General features: G+C 48.0%; 1 protein-coding gene across 1 annotated transcript in view; it reads left to right on the plus strand.

Moving 5' to 3' along the window:
• The window catches only part of EEF2 (eukaryotic translation elongation factor 2), a 57639-nt gene extending 55788 nt beyond the window's left edge, over positions 1–1851 (plus strand). The window contains exon 14 of the mRNA XM_063290949.1: positions 1764–1851. Within this exon, the coding sequence (XP_063147019.1) occupies positions 1764–1838 (75 nt within the window). The 3' untranslated portion in view covers positions 1839–1851. The remainder of the gene's footprint in view (positions 1–1763) is intronic.
• The last annotated feature ends 15884 nt before the right edge of the window (positions 1852–17735 follow it).

Consider the following 17735-nt stretch of genomic DNA (forward strand, 5'->3'; position numbering starts at 1 on the left):
TGGCTGCTGTGCTTCCTTTAAAAAAAACTCCAACCATGTGCTTCCATTAAAGGCATTGGTGCTGTTAACATCTGGTTTGGTTTGGTGGGGAGAATTGGGGTTTTGGAGGAACCCTCTCCCCCACTTTCCTTGCATCTCCACCGCCCCAGCTTGTCCCCCTGACCTCCGGCGAGGCTGCTTGGAGAATTGGGGGGCCGCATCTGAGCATTGTCCCGTCTTTCTTCAGGGCCTGTTTTGCTTTTTCTCTCTTGTGCGGGGAGACGGATGGCTTGCCAGGGGTCAGTGGAAGGCCAGCTGGCTGGGTTGTCACTGGCCCCATTTGGCCACTTTGGAAGGAAAAGTCATTTTGGGGTTCTCAGTGAGGTGGAATTGGAATTAGGGTCAAGGAAACAACAAAGAACTAAAGCCCTTTCATCAGGCAATTGTCTATTGCAAGTAAGCTATCTGTTGCAAGTGTGGTATGTGGGAAAGAGCCGAACGGGCAGATAAGAAACAAGAATGTATGTGTATTCTGTAGCAACTAGGTGAGAAAAGATAAGGAACGGGGAGGAAGCTCACCAGCTCCTCCAGGCTTGTTTCACACGGCTTGCTTTTGTAGTTATATCATATATCTCTAAGTTGACACTTAGTCTATGCTGTATAATCAATGGGGGGGTATAAAAGAAGTAGGACCCCGAATCTTCGGGGTTCAGAATTTGAAGCATGAGCTTGTCTGAACCTATGCGCATATTAAACTCTTTTCCTGAATGAAGACCCGAGCGTCCTAGTCTTCATTTCTACAACAATTTTGGCGACCCAGATGGGACTGCTCGAGGGCGATTTTTCGCTGGAACGGGAGGAACCCCAAGGCATGGAGCCGCCGCCTGGAGTCGATGCCTAGGCGCCGCAGGAGAGTTCTCCTGAAGGTCTCAACCGAGTCGACGGTTCGGTCCTGGGGATACCTCCTCCCGATTCCAAGAACCCTTCATGACAAGGAAAAGAGAGGTCTGAATGGAGAGCCGGCCGGCGTGGTGCAAATGACAGGCTGAATGAACGTGGAACCAAGATAACTGAGGCAAGTATATACTTAAACTAAGGGGTACCTATCCTGCTTGAGGATAGAAGAGGTGCCTATCCCGCTTGAGGATAGAAGAGGGGGCCCGTACACCCCCCTGGACTCGGGCCGGCGTGCCTAATGAAGTCCATGTAGGTTGTGTGGGAGGTTAAACAGTCGCAGTTCCTGGTGGTAGCCGTTGAGAGTCCGGTGCCACAGGTCGGCTGTAGTGTGTGCAGAACCCAGGGAGGGCACACTAATAGAAACAGATAGGGCCGGCGTGCCCAAGTCTGTGTAAGTTGTGTGGGTGGTTAAACAGTCGCAGTTCCTGGTGGTAGCCGTTGAGAGTCCGGTGCCACAGGTCGGCTGTAGTGTGTGCAGAACCCAGGGAGGGCACACTAATAGAAACAGATAGAGCCGGCGTGCCCAAGTCTGTGTAGGTTGTGTGGGTGGTTAAACAGTCGCAGTTTCTGGTGGTAGCCGTTGAGAGTCCGGTGCCACAGGTCGGCTGTAGTGTGTAAGGAACCCAGGGAGGGAACCCTAGGAGAAAAACATAGGTCCGAGAAACCCTTTTTCACGCAAATACCGTCATCCCTAGTCTTTAAAGACAGCCAGCGATTGCTGGGAGACTGGACGGGAAGTTAGTGGTCTTTAAAGAGAGCCAGCGTCTGCTGGGAGACCAGTTCCAAAGGGCGGTGAAGTTTGCGGAGAAGAAGGGGGGTGACTGGATTGCCCCGAACCTAAGGTTGTAGAAGAAAATAGAAGAAAATGGGGGAAGGAAGTGGCACCTCCGACACCCCACTGAAGTGTATGGTGAGAAACTTTTCTGATGCTTTTGGTGGAGATTATGGAGATTCCCTGGCTGACCCAGACACTGAAGATAGTTTTGTAGAAATGAGTGGCCCACCTTCGGGGTCGGCTGGCCAGAAGAGGGGACATTCAATTCTAATGTTATTAGTAAAGTCCATCAGAAGGTGACCAAAGATGGACATTGGGATCAGTTTCAGTGCATAGATCAGTGGCGATTCGCTGTAAAGCGGAGACCCGCGTGGCTGGTTCAATGTGTTAGGTTGAGGTCGGACTTTAAAATTAGCCAGCGCCTGCTGGGAGGCCAGCCCGGTTTTACCCCCTCGACAGTCAGAGGCTTAAAATTGCTGAAAAGCAAATCCAGCGAGGCTGGAGTGCTCTACCTTGGGGGGGGTAAAAACAATAAGAAGGTCAAGAGAGGGCTGTACTGATCAGGGTGAGGGAAGGCAGTAATCAATATGGGCAACAATAAAAGTTCCAAAAGGAAGGTTTCCCTTCCAGAATTACCTAGAAACATACCTAAGGAGAGTCCGCTTGGACTCTTGTTGAGAAATTGGGAAAAGGAACCTTATAAGAAAATGGTAAACAATGGCAATTGGAAAAAAAAAAAAAAAAGGGGTGAGACCTGTGGGGAGACCTAGTAATTAGAATTGAAAAGTTAATAGTTTTTATTTTATTTTATTTGTTGAGGGAAATGGTGCAGAGAGTCTCTGTGTGTGCTCATGTATGTGTATGTGGCATGGGCACCTGTCCTGAGCTGAGGAGAGAAAAGCTGTGTGAGCTTGTCCCTTAAGGAGTTAAATGTGAGTCTGTCCCTTTATAGAACTGAATTCCTCCGCAGTAAAAGGGGAATGCGTCAAGTTTTTGGAAATCCATAGCCCTGGCCAGGCTGCGGGTCTTCCAGATTTTTGGCTATGCCATCCCGTCTGTTATTTGCTGTGAATGGAGGGACATGGGATTTGATTGTGCCCTGTGTTCAGTGCTGTGAGTAGGTGACCAATTTAATTTGTGTGGAAGGGAATTGGGTAAAAGTGAATTAAATAAAGTGAAGGAGAAATAAGAATGAACTTGTGATGTTGAGATGACTTGAGAGAAAGAATGCCTATGGGGTGGTACACAATTTTGGAAAAATATGGTTAGAGAGGGGACTAAAGGGAAAGAAGTTTCTCCCTGTAATAACACCACACTTACAGGAGCTTAAGTAAAGTTATCCTAACCCCAGAGGAAGAAGCAAGCTGGATTACCCATGGGGCAGTAACAATAAACTAATGTTGCCAGAAGGGATAGAAATAGTAACTAAACCAATTATGCAAAGGGTATACCAAAGGTCACACTGAGGAACACAAGCCTTGTGTTTTGTGTTGTTTGCTTAATTCGAAGTTGGAAACGAGAGCTGAGGATTGGCAACTGTATGTGGATGGAAGGTTGGATGGATGAAGTGTCGGTGATTTAGTTGAGAGTCTGTGGATTGGATTGATGCAAACCCACAATCCAAGGTGACAAGATATTCAGACTTTGTTATCAGTCTTCCCGACACTGGAGGAAAAGAGGATGGTTATTGAAATAGGACAGAAAAGGGAAAGGTTGGGAGGATATTCTGGCAGAGCCCATAAATGAACAGGGTGTTTGCAGGGCAACCCCAAGAGGAAGAGAGAACAAGAAAGATGAAATGCCTTGTTTTTAACTCAAGGTTTGCGGCCCCAAAGAGGGGGAGGCAGGGGAATTCTCGGAAGATTGGTCGAGGAGGTATTCCATGGGATGGAGAGCTCGGGAAACAGACAGGCGCGGAAAGGCCCTGGAGAGACGCAGGCTCTCTGGGAAGGGAGTTGAGTTGAATCACAATAGGGCAGTTGAGTGTGGATTGTCTCCAATAGGCATGGGAGCGGCTAGATTCATCTTGATGGGAGCCATCGCCCTTTTAATAAAGCATTCCTTTCTCCTGGCTGAGAGGCAGGGAGGAAGAGCTTCTGTGTTCCTGCAGGGCTGTGATGGATTGCATGTGGCAACAGCCTGTTGAGGCATTGGTGTGCGGTTTTCTTTTTGAGAGCATTTGTTTGTCTCAATGTGCGCGTACATGTAAGGTTGAGAAACTGTTTTGAGTTGTGAAAAGAGAGTTGAGAGATTATGTGAGTCTATTCCTTAGGAGGCTGCAGGTTCTGGCCATGCCTGCATCCACCATTAATTCTGGTTTTGTGTGTGTGTGTTGTGATTTGTGTAATTTGAATGCATATTATGGGAAAGTTGAAAGGTTTTTGTCGATCCTTTCCCACTTTTTTAATTGTTTGAGGAGTATGTGTGTTTCATTATTTGCCCAATCTCACCCAAACTCCCCCCTTCAGTCTGCCTCTTGCCTGCTTGTTACAGGCTTGAGGACCCAGATGAGGGGACAGAGGGGTGACAGAGGGGAGGGGCAATGCTTTTACAGAAGATCCTTTACTCCCCCATCTTTTTAGGATTCTTCCTTTTACAATACCTTTACACACACCGGGGACAATCTTTTAAGTTTCAGAGATTTCTCTTTCTGCTGTGGAAGGAAATGATTACTCTTCTTGTGAAAAGGGGGGGAATGTGGGCAGTTTCAGAGAGGCAATGACTCAGAGAAGGGGGGGCACCCCTTTGCTCTCACAGCTCCACTCTGCTCTGCCCCTGGCATTCCAGTTTTAGAAAAGTATGTGTGTTTTTATAAATTTTATATGGATTAAATTTTAATCCCTCCTCAACATGGCACATGATGATAAAAACAGGAGAGGGAGAGGAAAAATAAAAAAAAATAAAAAAATTTGGACAACATATGGTTTTAGTAGAGCTTCCATGGACTGGTATGATCTATCTGAGTTTTGTTTTTGTTTTTTGTTTTAACAATTTTGACTATGGAAACAGTCCAAACACTAGATAAACTCTTATGTCAATGCTTTCTTGTTTTTCTAGTTTTACAAGTTTTGATTTTAGGGAAGTTATTGGGGAATTAAATATTGGCAACTGAAATATAATATTGTTTTTATTAAAAAAAATGAATTGACTTTAAGTCATTATATATATATATATTAAAATTAGAGGTTTGGCTGTAAAAGTCTTGACCCAATTTTGGGGGTTTTGAAAGAGACTTGTTGTTTAAGCAATTGGGTCAGCCTACTTACTTAGGGTGGCATTTTGCTAGGGCAAGAAAATTAGTTTATCCAAAGTAGTGCTTAGATATATCCAAAACTACACCTACCAATCTAGTCACATGGGACAAACACTTTAGGGGATTGTGTGTCTAGAATATTTATTTGTCCTGGAATCTTTTTGAAAGCCAAACAGGTGTGTGTGAGAGATGTGTGGTATGCCAAAAGGACAACCCAAAGACCAACCAGGTTCAACTCCAGGGGAACCTCCAAAGGGGGGTGGCCCTCGGGTGAACTGCTTCTTAGCATGGGTGAAAGGCTTTCTTTATAGGCTAAAAAGACACTTGGAGGGGCTAGGACCAAAGGCAGGATTAACATGGACACAGGCCTTTTTAGTGACAATACTAAGTCTCTGGATTGCTCCTAAGAACAGACTAGCAGTCAGTCCATTTGAGATGGGTGATTCTATCTTGGAATTCTTAGTGGAGAAGTAGGAGACATGCATGCCATGGGGAAGAAATTTGTCTGCAAGCATTTGAAACAGTTATCTGCGCAAGTCTTGTCCTTGTCTCCCTATCTACAGGAACACAGAGTCCAACTGTTGGAACAGAAGACGCATCCTTTTAAGTCTGGAAATCGAGTTAAACCAGACGGAGGGGAGTCAGCAACTGAGTTGGGAGAAACCCTAAAGAAGACACTGGTGTTGCCAAATACTGCTGGACACTGGACTGTGCAGAAAAAGAAAAAAAAAAAAATGCGCCTGAACTTTTTTGTCTAATACCTTGTAGTTTTGATGACCATACGGGTCCCTGAACCTGGAAAAGAGAGTCACAGGGTTCAAGGGAAGCTTTGAAGATGCACTCAATTTAGAACAATAGGGAATTTATATTTTCATATGAAAAGGTATTAAGATACAATTCTGAAATCCAGCCTACCTGTAGTATGGAACTATGGTTAATCCACTGGTTTGGATTTGTTAGCCTTATAGGCTGGCGCCTGAGTCACAAGTGGACTGATGAACAACTATTGAAGGAGGGTGAAAAATTTAACACCTTAATAGCTTTAACTCAGAAAATAGCTTGTCAGGCTAAATATCTTAATTGCTGGTTGTGTGGGTTTACAACTCTTCATGGTGGACATGGATTTAGAAAAGGCTGATGGGCTCTTAAAGAGGGCAGTGGCAAAATTGGCTCAGGAGGCGAAATTGAGGTGGCCCCAGGCCTTGCCAATTGCTCTCCTGAGAATAAGTATTCAGACATCCGAAAGACTGGGGCTCTCCCCTTTTGAGATAATATAAAGTCTTACGGGGGAAGAGAAAGCTCCAGCTTTAGGTTTGCCAACCTCAAGAAGCCTTTTGTTTTGTTTTGTTTTGTTTTGTTTTGTTTGCTTCCGAAAACAAAGGGGTTGCAAATGGGGTACTAACTCAGAAATTGGGAAATTGAAAACGGCCTGTGGCAAACTTCTCTAAGCAGCTGAAGCACAAGGCTGGCCAGCTTGCTTGTGAGCAGCAGCTAAGTGGCCATTCCATTTACTCTTGCATTTAAAAGGGGTACTTTAAAACCCAGAAGGAATGAGAGATGCACCGGGAGGATCATTTGACAGTGAAGTATGTGTAGACGGGGTGGAAGTGCCTAGGGGAGTGCCGGATGAGGTCAGGGCTAGAGGCTAAATTTTGGTGGGATTTGAATCCTTTCTGTTTTGGTGGGTGATGGTCAACGGGGATGTGGATCCGATCAACTACATCTATTGTGGCCAACAGGGGTTCATGAACTGTACCGGAGATGTTGTGAAGGGTATTGCAGAATGGTTGGATGCCACTAGTGGGGTGGCCTGGGAGAGTGGAATGGCATTGGATGTGCTGTTGGTGGAGAAAGGGGGAGTCTGTATGGTGCTGGGGGGGAGCTGTTGTGCCTTTATTCCGGGCAGCACAGCCCCCGATGGAACTGTTGCTCGGGCCTTGCAGGGTCTGGCTGCACTGTCTGGGGAGTTGATACTCAAGGATATCTAGAGGCAAGAAACATTTTACAACAATTCGAGTTACAAATTGAACAAACTGATAAAGATTAAAAGGGGGGAATTGTAAGGTATAGAAAAATACAATTTGTAAATAAGGAAGATCTATATATATATATCCATATAAAGCAATATCATATAGATCTTGGTTGGGGGAGATTTTAAGGTGTAAATACTAATATTAGCTTATAGCAAAGGACCAGGGGAAGTGGCACGTATGCCCAACAGCTGATCCTCTTAGGATTGAAATCTTTAAGAACTCACCACCAGGAACCGGGGAAGTTTTACTGCATCCCACTGCTGGGTCACCCCCGGAAGCTGACCCTCTACGCACTGGAGAAGCTGTGGATAATCGTCACCCTGGTGACTCTGGTGAGGGGAATGAGGGGAATTAAGGGGAACACTTTTTGCATTTCAAATTTTGGTAGATGGGAGTGTGTGGAAAATTTAATCTGTCAAATTGTCGCATTGAAATAGATGAAAGTGGAAAAGTGGTACAAGAAAATCACAGATAGGATGGTGAAACTAGCCCACGTATCTGTACAGACCTGGAAGGGACTGCATTTGGGAGACGTTTTTGGGGAATGGTTCCCAAAGCTACCAGGACTCCAGGCTATCGTAGCCCTAATTGGATTGATCGCTGTGGGGTGTGTGATATTGCCCCGTGCGATCACCAACAGTATCTCACTATTGGCAAAAAGGAGGCTACCTCACAAGTCCTGGCCATGTGGGAATATCAGTCTATCCCCAATGATAACCTTAGTGAAAGTAATCTGCCCTGAAAAGGCTGAATACTTTCAAAGGGGGGAATGAGGTGGAATTGGAATTAGGGTCAAGGAAACAACAAAGAACTAAAGCCCTTTCATCAGGCAATTGTCTATTGCAAGTAAGCTATCTGTTGCAAGTGTGGTATGTGGGAAAGAGCCGAACGGGCAGATAAGAAACAAGAATGTATGTGTATTCTGTAGCAACTAGGTGAGAAAAGATAAGGAACGGGGAGGAAGCTCACCAGCTCCTCCAGGCTTGTTTCACACGGCTTGCTTTTGTAGTTATATCATATATCTCTAAGTTGACACTTAGTCTATGCTGTATAATCAATGGGGGGGTATAAAAGAAGTAGGACCCCGAATCTTCGGGGTTCAGAATTTGAAGCATGAGCTTGTCTGAACCTATGCGCATATTAAACTCTTTTCCTGAATGAAGACCCGAGCGTCCTAGTCTTCATTTCTACAACATCAGCACCTTTGAGTAAAGATGTCAGGAGAGGCGAAAAGTTATGAGGTTATGGGAGCAAGAAGCATCTGTCTGATGGACTTCAAACTTTCAAGATCTTGTTATTAGAGCCTATCTCAGTAAGATAGAGGGGCCTGGCCAGGTCTACCTAGTGGGGCTTTGATGGACCAGTAATGCTGCTGGTTCTCAGGAAGGGGGAGCACGTTCCAAGGAGGGGAGCGAGTTAAGAGGAAACGCAGCCCGGAGCTGGAACGTGGGAAGACGAAGAGGTTCAGAGGAGCCCCGCCCCGGAGCCTTCCCCAGTTATTCCCCTTTAGGTTGATTTGATTGAAGTTAGGTCCAGCCCAAGAACGACAAAGAATCAATCCAGCCAAACTTCAGTTCTTCATTTGCTCACACCGTATGGACAGAATCTTGCCAGACGAAAGCTACTCTACCTAAGCTATTTCCCCTTAGCTTAGGGTTATTTCCCCTAGCCCTAGGCTCTAGGGCGTACATACGTATATACACACCCACATAATGCAAGATGAAGGGGAAGCGTCTTGATAGAAGACCTGCCCCTTTTTTGTAGGCAAGTCAAATATATGCAAAAGAGGTGGGGCTTCCATCGTCCACCATCTTGTAGAATTTAACACCCATCCACACTCACATCAGACATTCCTGGCTCCTTGCATTCCTTTTGCTGGGGCAAGTAGCTTTCTGGATGACAATGTCTCTTGCTGTCGAGAGTGAGGGAAGTGACCTTGGTGGAGATATGGAGGATCTGTTGCCCAGGCAAAGGGGGCTGAAGCATTTTTAAAGTCCAGGGCAAGGAGATACCATATGGAAGAGGCTCAGGCAGACACCTCCCTAATTCACAGGAGTATAAGGAGGGAGACGAGGTCCAGCACAATCAGACTTTCAAGATTTTGTTATTAGAGCCAATCTCAGTAAGACAGAGAGGCCTGGCCAGGTCTACCTAGTGGGGCTAGGTATTGACTTCTATGGGCGATCAAGCTACGCTGGATCCTTAGGAAGAGGAAGACGCATTGGACAGCATGGTTAAGATATAGGCCTTCCAGAGCCTGGCACTTCTGGATAGGTTGGACTGTACTTCCCATCATTCCCAACCAGAATGTAGATATAACCAACCCTGGAGGATACAGCTGAACTGGACTGTTAGCCTGGGATCCAAACGGGCATTGGTCATTTCACAGATGACCTTTGGAGGGGCTTGGATGGAGGTGGTAGGACCATCCTTGTCTTCCTGGACCTCTCTGCGCCTTTTGATACTGTTCACCACAGTATCCTTCTTGACCATCTGCAAAGGTTGGGAGTTGGAGGCATGGTGTGGTGGTGATTTCAATCCTTCCTGAGCAGGGGGGTCCAGAGGGCCATTGTTCAGGGTGGGGGGAGAGGTTGGACCCCTGGGCACTTCATTATGGAGTTTGGTCCTCTCTGCTGTCCTGTTCAACATCTACATGAAGGCACTCAGAGATGTCACGAGGCAGTCTGGGCTGAGGTATCATCAATATGCTGACGATACCTATATATATATATATATATATATACACACACATACATACATACATACATACATAGCATATGATGAGTACATGACAAGAGAAAGGCAAATATGTACACACAGTCCATACAATTATATACAGAACTTCTGAAGGGATACAGTATTAGCCGCATAACTGGATGTCCAGTTCAGCTATCCAGGTGATCGCTTCTGGTGTTGCGTCATGCAGATCTTCTAAAGAGCCAGGGAACGCACCTCGTGGGCAGTCTGGCACAATGTGTTTAATAGTTGGGCTGACCATACGTACCGTTTTGAACGGGACAGTCCCATTTTTAAACATTTCCCGACCGTCCTGTCATTTTAATATAAATGTTAATTGTTGTCATGAGCACTGATGGTGAGCAGGAGGGGGCCTCTATCCAGGGGGGAAAACGCATGCGTAGTAGTGAGGAGTTGAGCAGCCATTCGAAGAGACACAGAACGGACCCACCTTGACTTTTGGGGTTTATCTGTCTGGGTTTTCTCACGCTTCTTCAGTTTGTTAGGATTTTCTGTCTAATGTAGCAGTAATAAAACACTAGAGACCTATTCCTCGTCTCAGCGTGGTTCCTGACTGTTAGGACAATTGTGTCCCGTTTTTTAAAAAACATTAGAGCCGTTATTGGGAAAAGCAGGAAAAAATGGAAATTGAAAAACTGCAACAGATCTCAATCCGGCGGGAAACCCAGAGCAGGAACCCCAGGAACAGCTGACTGGCGGTGAGCAAGAGGGAGAGTTGCTGCCGCCAATCAGTGCAGTGGAAGACGGTCGGAAAAGCAGCCCAGCAGAAAAGAAGCCGATTGGCTCTCAGGCCAAAACGGCAGGAAGAAAATAAAATAAAAGGGTGTGCCAGAGAGGAACAGGTTGTCGGGGACAACATCCACTAGACTCCTCCACCAAGCCTTATCTCTTGCCTCCAGCCGAACCTCCTGCAGAATTCAGACCTGAGAGCACTCTTGAACCTAATCCCCTCCTTTGGATCACCCAGCCTTCCCGCACCATCTCCGCCTGCTGCCGATTCCAACCCAGCCCCATCGAACCAGCCTGCTGCCACCCCTGTTCCTGTCCTCCCATCCCATCCCATCCCATCCTGCCGCTGCCCTCAGCCCTCTTGCAACCTCTCCGCCCAGCGCCACTCCTGCACCAGCCTCTCTGGACCCAACCACTGCCACACCTCCCCCTCCTGCACCTTCCCAGCTTACCATCTTACCATTGCCTCTGAAACTGCCTCGCCCTTCCAGCCGCTGTCCACCTTCATTCCTGCGCCCTCTCTCCTGCCGACTGCCATCCCATTTTGCCATCCCAATGTCCCATTTTTGTCTCAAGGAAATGTTGTTGTTGTTGTTTATTCGTTTAGTCGCTTCCGACTCTTCGTGACTTCATGGACCAGCCCACGCCAGAGCTTCCTGTCGGTCGTCAACACCCCCAGCTCCCCCAGGGACGAGTCCGTCACCTCTAGAATATCATCCATCCACCTTGCCCTTGGTCGGCCCCTCTTCCTTTTCCCCTCCACCCTCCCCAGCATCAGCATCTTCTCCAGGGTGTCCTGTCTTCTCATTATGTGGCCAAAGTACTTCAGTTTTGCCTTTAATATCATTCCCTCAAGTGAGCAGTCTGGCTTGATTTCCTGGAGGATGGACTGGTTTGATCTTCTTGCAGTCCGAGGCACTCTCAGGATTTTCCTCCAGCACCACAGTTCAAAAGCATCCATCTTCCTTCTCTCAGCCTTCCTTATGGTCCAGCTCTCGCAGCCATATGTTACTACGGGGAACACCATTGCTTTAACTATGCGGACCTTTGTTGTCAGTCTGATGTCTCTGCTCTTAACTATTTTATCGAGATTGGTCATTGCTCTTCTCCCAAGGATTAAGCGTCTCCTGATTTCCTGACTGCAGTCAGCATCTGCAGTAATCTTTGCACCTAGGAATACAAAGTCTTTCACTGCTTCTACATTTTCTCCCTCTATTTGCCAGTTATCAATCAAGCTGGTTGCCATAATCTTGGTTTTTTTGAGGTTTAGCTGCAAGCCAGCCTATTAATAGTTTGCATACCAGACTACTTTATTTATTTATTTATTTATATTTCAAATTTCTGTCACCACCCATCTCCCCCCAAAGGGGGACTCTGGGTGGTTTACAAGCAAAATAAACGAATTAAAACCATAAAACATAAATTATGACACAAAGCATCATTATCAATACATAAATATAAGATCCTTGTGGTGAAATGTTCTCATTCAATGGGGAGGGCACTATGGTGCCAGCCACCACCAGGAAGAGCTGTTGTCTTTTCTGTTCCAAGCAAGGTGGCAGAACCAGGTTTTCAAATTCTTCCAGAAGGCTGAGAGCAAAGGTGCCTGCCTCACCTCCAGGGGCAGAAGGTTCCAGAGGGTGGGCGCCACTGCAGAGAAGGCCCACCTCCTGGACCCCGCCAGGTGGAATTCCCTTGCAGACGGGTCTGTAGCATGCCCTCTCTGCATGACCAGGTGGGAAGGAATGATTTAATGGGGATGAGACAGTCCCTCAGGTAGCCTGGTCCCATGCCATGTAGGGCTTTAAAGATCATAACCTACACCTTGAATTGGACCCAGAAGCAAACCGGCACCCAGTGCAGCTTGCGCAGGAGTGGTGTCACCTGTGCCGATCTTGGGGCACCAATAACTACCCACGTGGCCACATTCTGGACCAGCTGAAGCTTCCAGATACTCTTCAAGGGTAGCCCCATGTAGAGCATGTTGCAGTAGTCTATATGGGAGATGACCAGGGCATGAGTGACTGTCCGAAGGGCATCTCGATCCAGGAAAGGGCATAACTGGCACACAACATGAAGTTGCGCAAAGGCCCACCTGGCCATGACTGCCACCTGCTCTTCGAGCAGGAGTCGTGAGTCCAGGAGGACCCCCAGGTTCCGCACTGGTTCCGAATAGGGCAGTGCCACCCCATCCAGAACTAAAGATGACAATTTCCTGCAAGCCAAGGTGCCATCAATCCATAGCCACTCGGTCTTACCAGGGTTCAGTTGAAGCCTGTTGTTCCCCATCCAGGCCCCCACAGCCCCCAGACACTCGGAGAGGGTGGTCACAGCATCACTTACTTCCCCCGGGATGGAGATACACAATTGAGTACCATCAGCATACTGATGATACCTCATCCCGTGGTGACGGATGATCTCACCCAGCGGTTTCATGTAGATGTTAAAAAGGAGAGGGGAGAGTACTGATCCCTGCAGCACCCCACAAAGAAGGGGCCGCGGGGCCGATCTCTCCCCCCCATCACCACCGACTGGGACTGGCCCCGGAGGAAGGAGGCGAACTAGCACAAAACTACGCCGCCCACCCCCAACTCCCTGAGCCGTCCCAAAAAGATACCATGGTCAATGGTATCGAAAGCTGCTGATAGGTTATAATAACGATATAAGATACAATAATGAGAGATATGATTATAAGTTATATTGAAATAACGATTAATTACAGTAACGATTAATAATGATTAATAATGATTATAATAACAATTATAAGGACAATTATAATAGTTTGCATACCAGTTATACATCTCCACCTTGGCAGATATGGTGAAAGTCTGCCCCAGCGTCTGGAGCATATCAGGGCCCGGATGGGGAAAACAGGCCCAGACTCGACTCACGCAAGACAGAGCGGCTGTGGGTTCAGGCGCTGGCTGAATCACCCTTGACGACCCTGGATGGGGAAGGACCAGGCCCGCCAAATGGGGTGCTCCTGGCCTTGCTCACAGAACAGGTGGAGTCTGTGGCCAGGAGGGCTGGTGCACCAGAATGCGCTGCGAGGTTGCACTGACGATGGTCCCTCATGCCCTTGTCATCTCTCGGTTAGGTTACTGAAACTCGCTCTACATGGGGAAGACCACCCAGGAACTTCAGCTGGTCCAGAACATGGTGGCACATGCGCTTAATGATCAGTCCAAGACTGTCGCTTCCCTGGGTGGAAGTAGGTTTCTGAGTGCAATTCAAGGTACCAATCGAGGTGAATATTGGTAGCTCAGGGTTGAATGGTGGAGTCCTCGGTGCTCTCTGAGCCTGGTTGTTTTCTTGCCGACGTTTCATTGCCAGGTTAGGCAACGTCTTCAGTGTGTCTTCAGTGCAATTCAAGGTTCTGGCTGCTGCCTATGAAGACCTAAATGGCGTTGGGACTGGAGAACTTATGGACCGTTTCTGCCAATCATATCTGGCCTTTAGTGCCTGCTAAAAGACCTTGTAGTGGTTCAGGCACCAGGCTAGAAACCAGGAGACTGTGAGTTCTAGTCCTGCCTTGGGCACAAAGCCAGATGGGTGACCCTGGGCCAGCCGCTCCCTCTCAGCCCTAGGAAGGAGGCCGTGGCAAACCCCTTCTGAAAAACCTTGCCAGGAAAACTGCAGGGACTTGTCCAGGCAGCCTCTGAGAATTGGACATGATTGAACGGATTTAAAAAAAAAAGAGGTATGGCAGGTACGGTGGCCTGATGGTGGGATTTTCTTCCGCAGCCCCCTCCTCTGGAATTGCTTGTCCCCCGAAGCACAGATGTCTCCTGGCCTCCTGGAAGCAGGTGAAAACATGGGGATTGACTGTATCGGAGGACTTCGGGGATTAACAGTACTAAGTGGCACCCTATTCCGCCATTTTAGCTTTTTTTTTGAATAGTATTAATTTGAGAACTGTTCATACTGGAATTGAACCGGAACTGTTATTTTAATGAATTATTGTTCTTATTTTGTACTGTGTTTTTATGGTGTAAGTTCTGTGGGCCGCCTAGAGTCCAGCTGGTTTCAGATGGTAGACCGATTTTGTAAATGAAATAAAATAATCAATGAAATATTGCGACCTTCCTCATCTCGGGGGTTTTAGCAAGAACCAATCTCAGCCGACAGTTTTAGGCTGCCACGTGGATTGCGCTGCGCATCTGAGTGCCGTACTCCCGGCTTAAAAGCAAGCACACAAAAATGGGCATAAAAATGTGCATTTGAGAATACGGGAAAGCGCACATTCCGAGAGGAAACGCAATCAATGCCCGGACGCTTGTTCAGAGCAGCGTCCGCAGGAGGCGACGGAGGTTCAGGACCTTCCGGAGAGCCGGCGGGGGGAGGGGGGGCCCTCCGAAAGGCTGTTCCAGCCCGTTCGTTTGAGACGGCAGCCTGCCCTCTAGTGGCAGGATCAGGGAGCGCCTTAAAACCTGCTGGGGCTCCCTCCGTAACCCCGCGCATCATCTCCCTCTGAGTTCCCCCCAGTCCCCTGGCATGGCATCGCTCCAGGGCGCTGTGGGCTATTTAAATCATGGCCCTGCTGGCATTCTTAGAGAGCGACCCCAATGGCATCTGCAGCCCAGGACTTCCTTTGCGCGTTGCTGACCTGCCACCCCAAAAGGAAAAAGAAGCAGGTTGGCGGGGGCCTCTCTGGGGGCTTGAGAGGGGCAGGGAGCAAAGAGGAGTTTTGAATCTGATCACCCGTCGCACCGGGCCTTTTGTGAAGGAGCCCGCAGCATGCTCTCAAAGATCCCCGTGTGACCATCCACTTCAGCCTTTCGGGCATGGTAACTTCCTGGCTCCTGGACAGGTTCTTTAGAAATGTGGCCGGCTTCTCGTCCTAAAACCCGAGTCTACTGCACAGCACATTCACACGAGCTGCAAGGGCAAAAAGACGGTCTGGAAAAAAAGAAGGGGAAGTGCGTCACCTTTTCCCCCTACTTGAGTCATTTTGCCCATCCTGCACTTTTGCAGAAATCAACTAAAACAATTGGAGTTTTTTAAAAAAAAAATTGGGAGACCCCCTTACAGGAAAGGCTGTTTTTGCATGGTCATACGGACTGAAAACCCTCTTGATTGCACCCTTCTGAACTTCTGCAGATTTTGTATCCTCAGAAGAGGCGTCTTCTACCGATCCTTTTAATGTACTAACAATTTTCCTTAAAACAAAACTAACATGCAACATTGCCTCCCATCACTTGCATGCAGTTGTCCAAAACTGGTCACGTATTCCCTTAAGTGTTGTCATCTAGTGCATCTTGGCCGCTTTAAGGTGCGTGGACTTCAACTCCCAGAACTCCCTAGCCAGCATAGCTAGGGAACCAACATAGCCGGGAGTTGGTCCGCACATCTTAAAGCTTCCTGGCTAGGGAATTCTGGGAGTTGAAGTCTGCCCATCTCAAAGCTGCCAAGGTTGAAAGACACTGATGTAGCGGGACCTAGGAAGCATGGCTTTTCTGTGGCATCCCCTGCCTTTCGGAACCCCTTTCCCCCAGAGATCCAGCATGCCCCCTACCTCCTGGCCTTCTGGAATCTTCTCCCAAGTGCTGCAGTACAGTGAGGCTGGAGCCCAGCAACATAGTGTGCGGAATACCGGAGAGGGCTTTAAGAGAGTTTGATCTTTCTTAGGTGCTCCCTTTATGGGACGCATTTCACCTACTTACAGCGTTTGTGGATTTACTGGGTCATGGGTGCCTTATCGGGGGGGGGGGCACCAGTCTTTATTTTCCCACCCACCTTCTGTATTGTGGAACGTGAAATTGGACTGAGAAATAACGGAAAGGAGTTGGAAGCCGAAGCAAGGGACGCAAGGGGTCTGGCGTATCTATGCACTTGCCAGGAGGTCGGAGAAGGGCTGGGGGCTCTGCCATCTGTTCCCAGTTGTGCCTGTGATCAGGGCCTGGCTCTGGGGTGGGGCAGGCTACGTGACTAACCAAGCTTCCCTAACCACAAGGCGCTGACCCCTAGCTAATTGCCATTCCCAAGTCCCCACCCCAAGAAACTGCGCAAGTGCTGAAATAGCGAACCAATAAGATGCTTTGATCTGCTGATGAACTGTTTTGATAACTGCTGTCAAACTGTATAAAATTGCCACTCGCGATGTGCTTGCGGTCGTTCCCTTTTCATGGGGAGACCCTATTTCTTCTAGACGTCTCGAATAAGTAGCTGCTGGGTTCCCCTGCTCTGCGTGATCAACTGGCTGCTAAACTGCGCCGGGCGAAGAACCAAGAAGCCTGCATTTTGCGTGCAACAATCCCAAGGCCGGTTGCTGTGCCTGCTGTCATTCGTATTTATATTTAATTTTAGCCCCATTTTTTCACTGTGCTCTTTGACTTTCAGAACTGGGGCTTGCAGATCCTTTGTGTTTTCGGCTATCAAAGCAGCATCACCAGCACAGTGGAGGTTGCTGAGGTTTCTTCCTCCGGTTTCACACCACGCTCACTCACCCCTTCCGATCCGGCTTCCCTCAGTGCAGATTCCGCCTATAGGTTGAAGGAAGGAGGGGTGGGTGTTGTTGAGGTTTTCCTACTAATAGATTAAGACTGCTATTGTGCCTAATCATTTTGGCCGGGTTAAAAGGTTGTATTAGATTGTCTCCTCTCACGTGCTTCATGCAAATCACCTGGGGGGGGGAGGAACCCTGCCCGGACTTGTTCTCACTTCTTTTTTTTCTCTCTGCCGGCAATGTAGGCAAGCAAGGCTTGCTCCAAAGGGAGCTAAGTCCTTTAAATGTTTTGCTTTTGTTTTTGCTTTCTGTAAATAAATTATTTTATAGAAATGCTTGGTGTGCGACTTTTTTGACCTCTCCTGGGCTAAAGGCTTTCCCAGCATCTGCCAACAGGTGTCAGATCCCCCAATCAAAGGTTTCACAGAAACCCTTATCAGGGCATCTCCCATCATGCCATTCTCAAAGGTTGCAGGATGGGGGGAAGATGGGAGGGGTGTGTGAAGTTGGAGCGTAAGGGGCTGTTTTGGCTATGAGCACATCAAGGACGCGAGGTGGAGTTGCGACAGGAATGCCATCTGGATGGGGGGGGAGTGACACGCTTCGTGGGAAAGGGGACTAGCTAAGGGAATATAGTTTAAAGCAGGTTTCGGCAGGAATTCTTTATTCGCAGCTTGCCTTCTGTACCGTTCATTACGCTTCAACAAAGCAGTTCAAAGGACTCCGGTTTCTTGACTGTGTGTGTGAATGCCTGAATGAGCAGGTGCTGACGGAGGGTCTGCGGCCTTGTTGCCCTCCCAGCCAGCC

The sequence above is a fragment of the Candoia aspera genome, chromosome 1 (genome assembly GCF_035149785.1).
Source record: "Candoia aspera isolate rCanAsp1 chromosome 1, rCanAsp1.hap2, whole genome shotgun sequence".
NCBI classification, from domain to species: Eukaryota; Metazoa; Chordata; class Lepidosauria; order Squamata; family Boidae; genus Candoia; species Candoia aspera.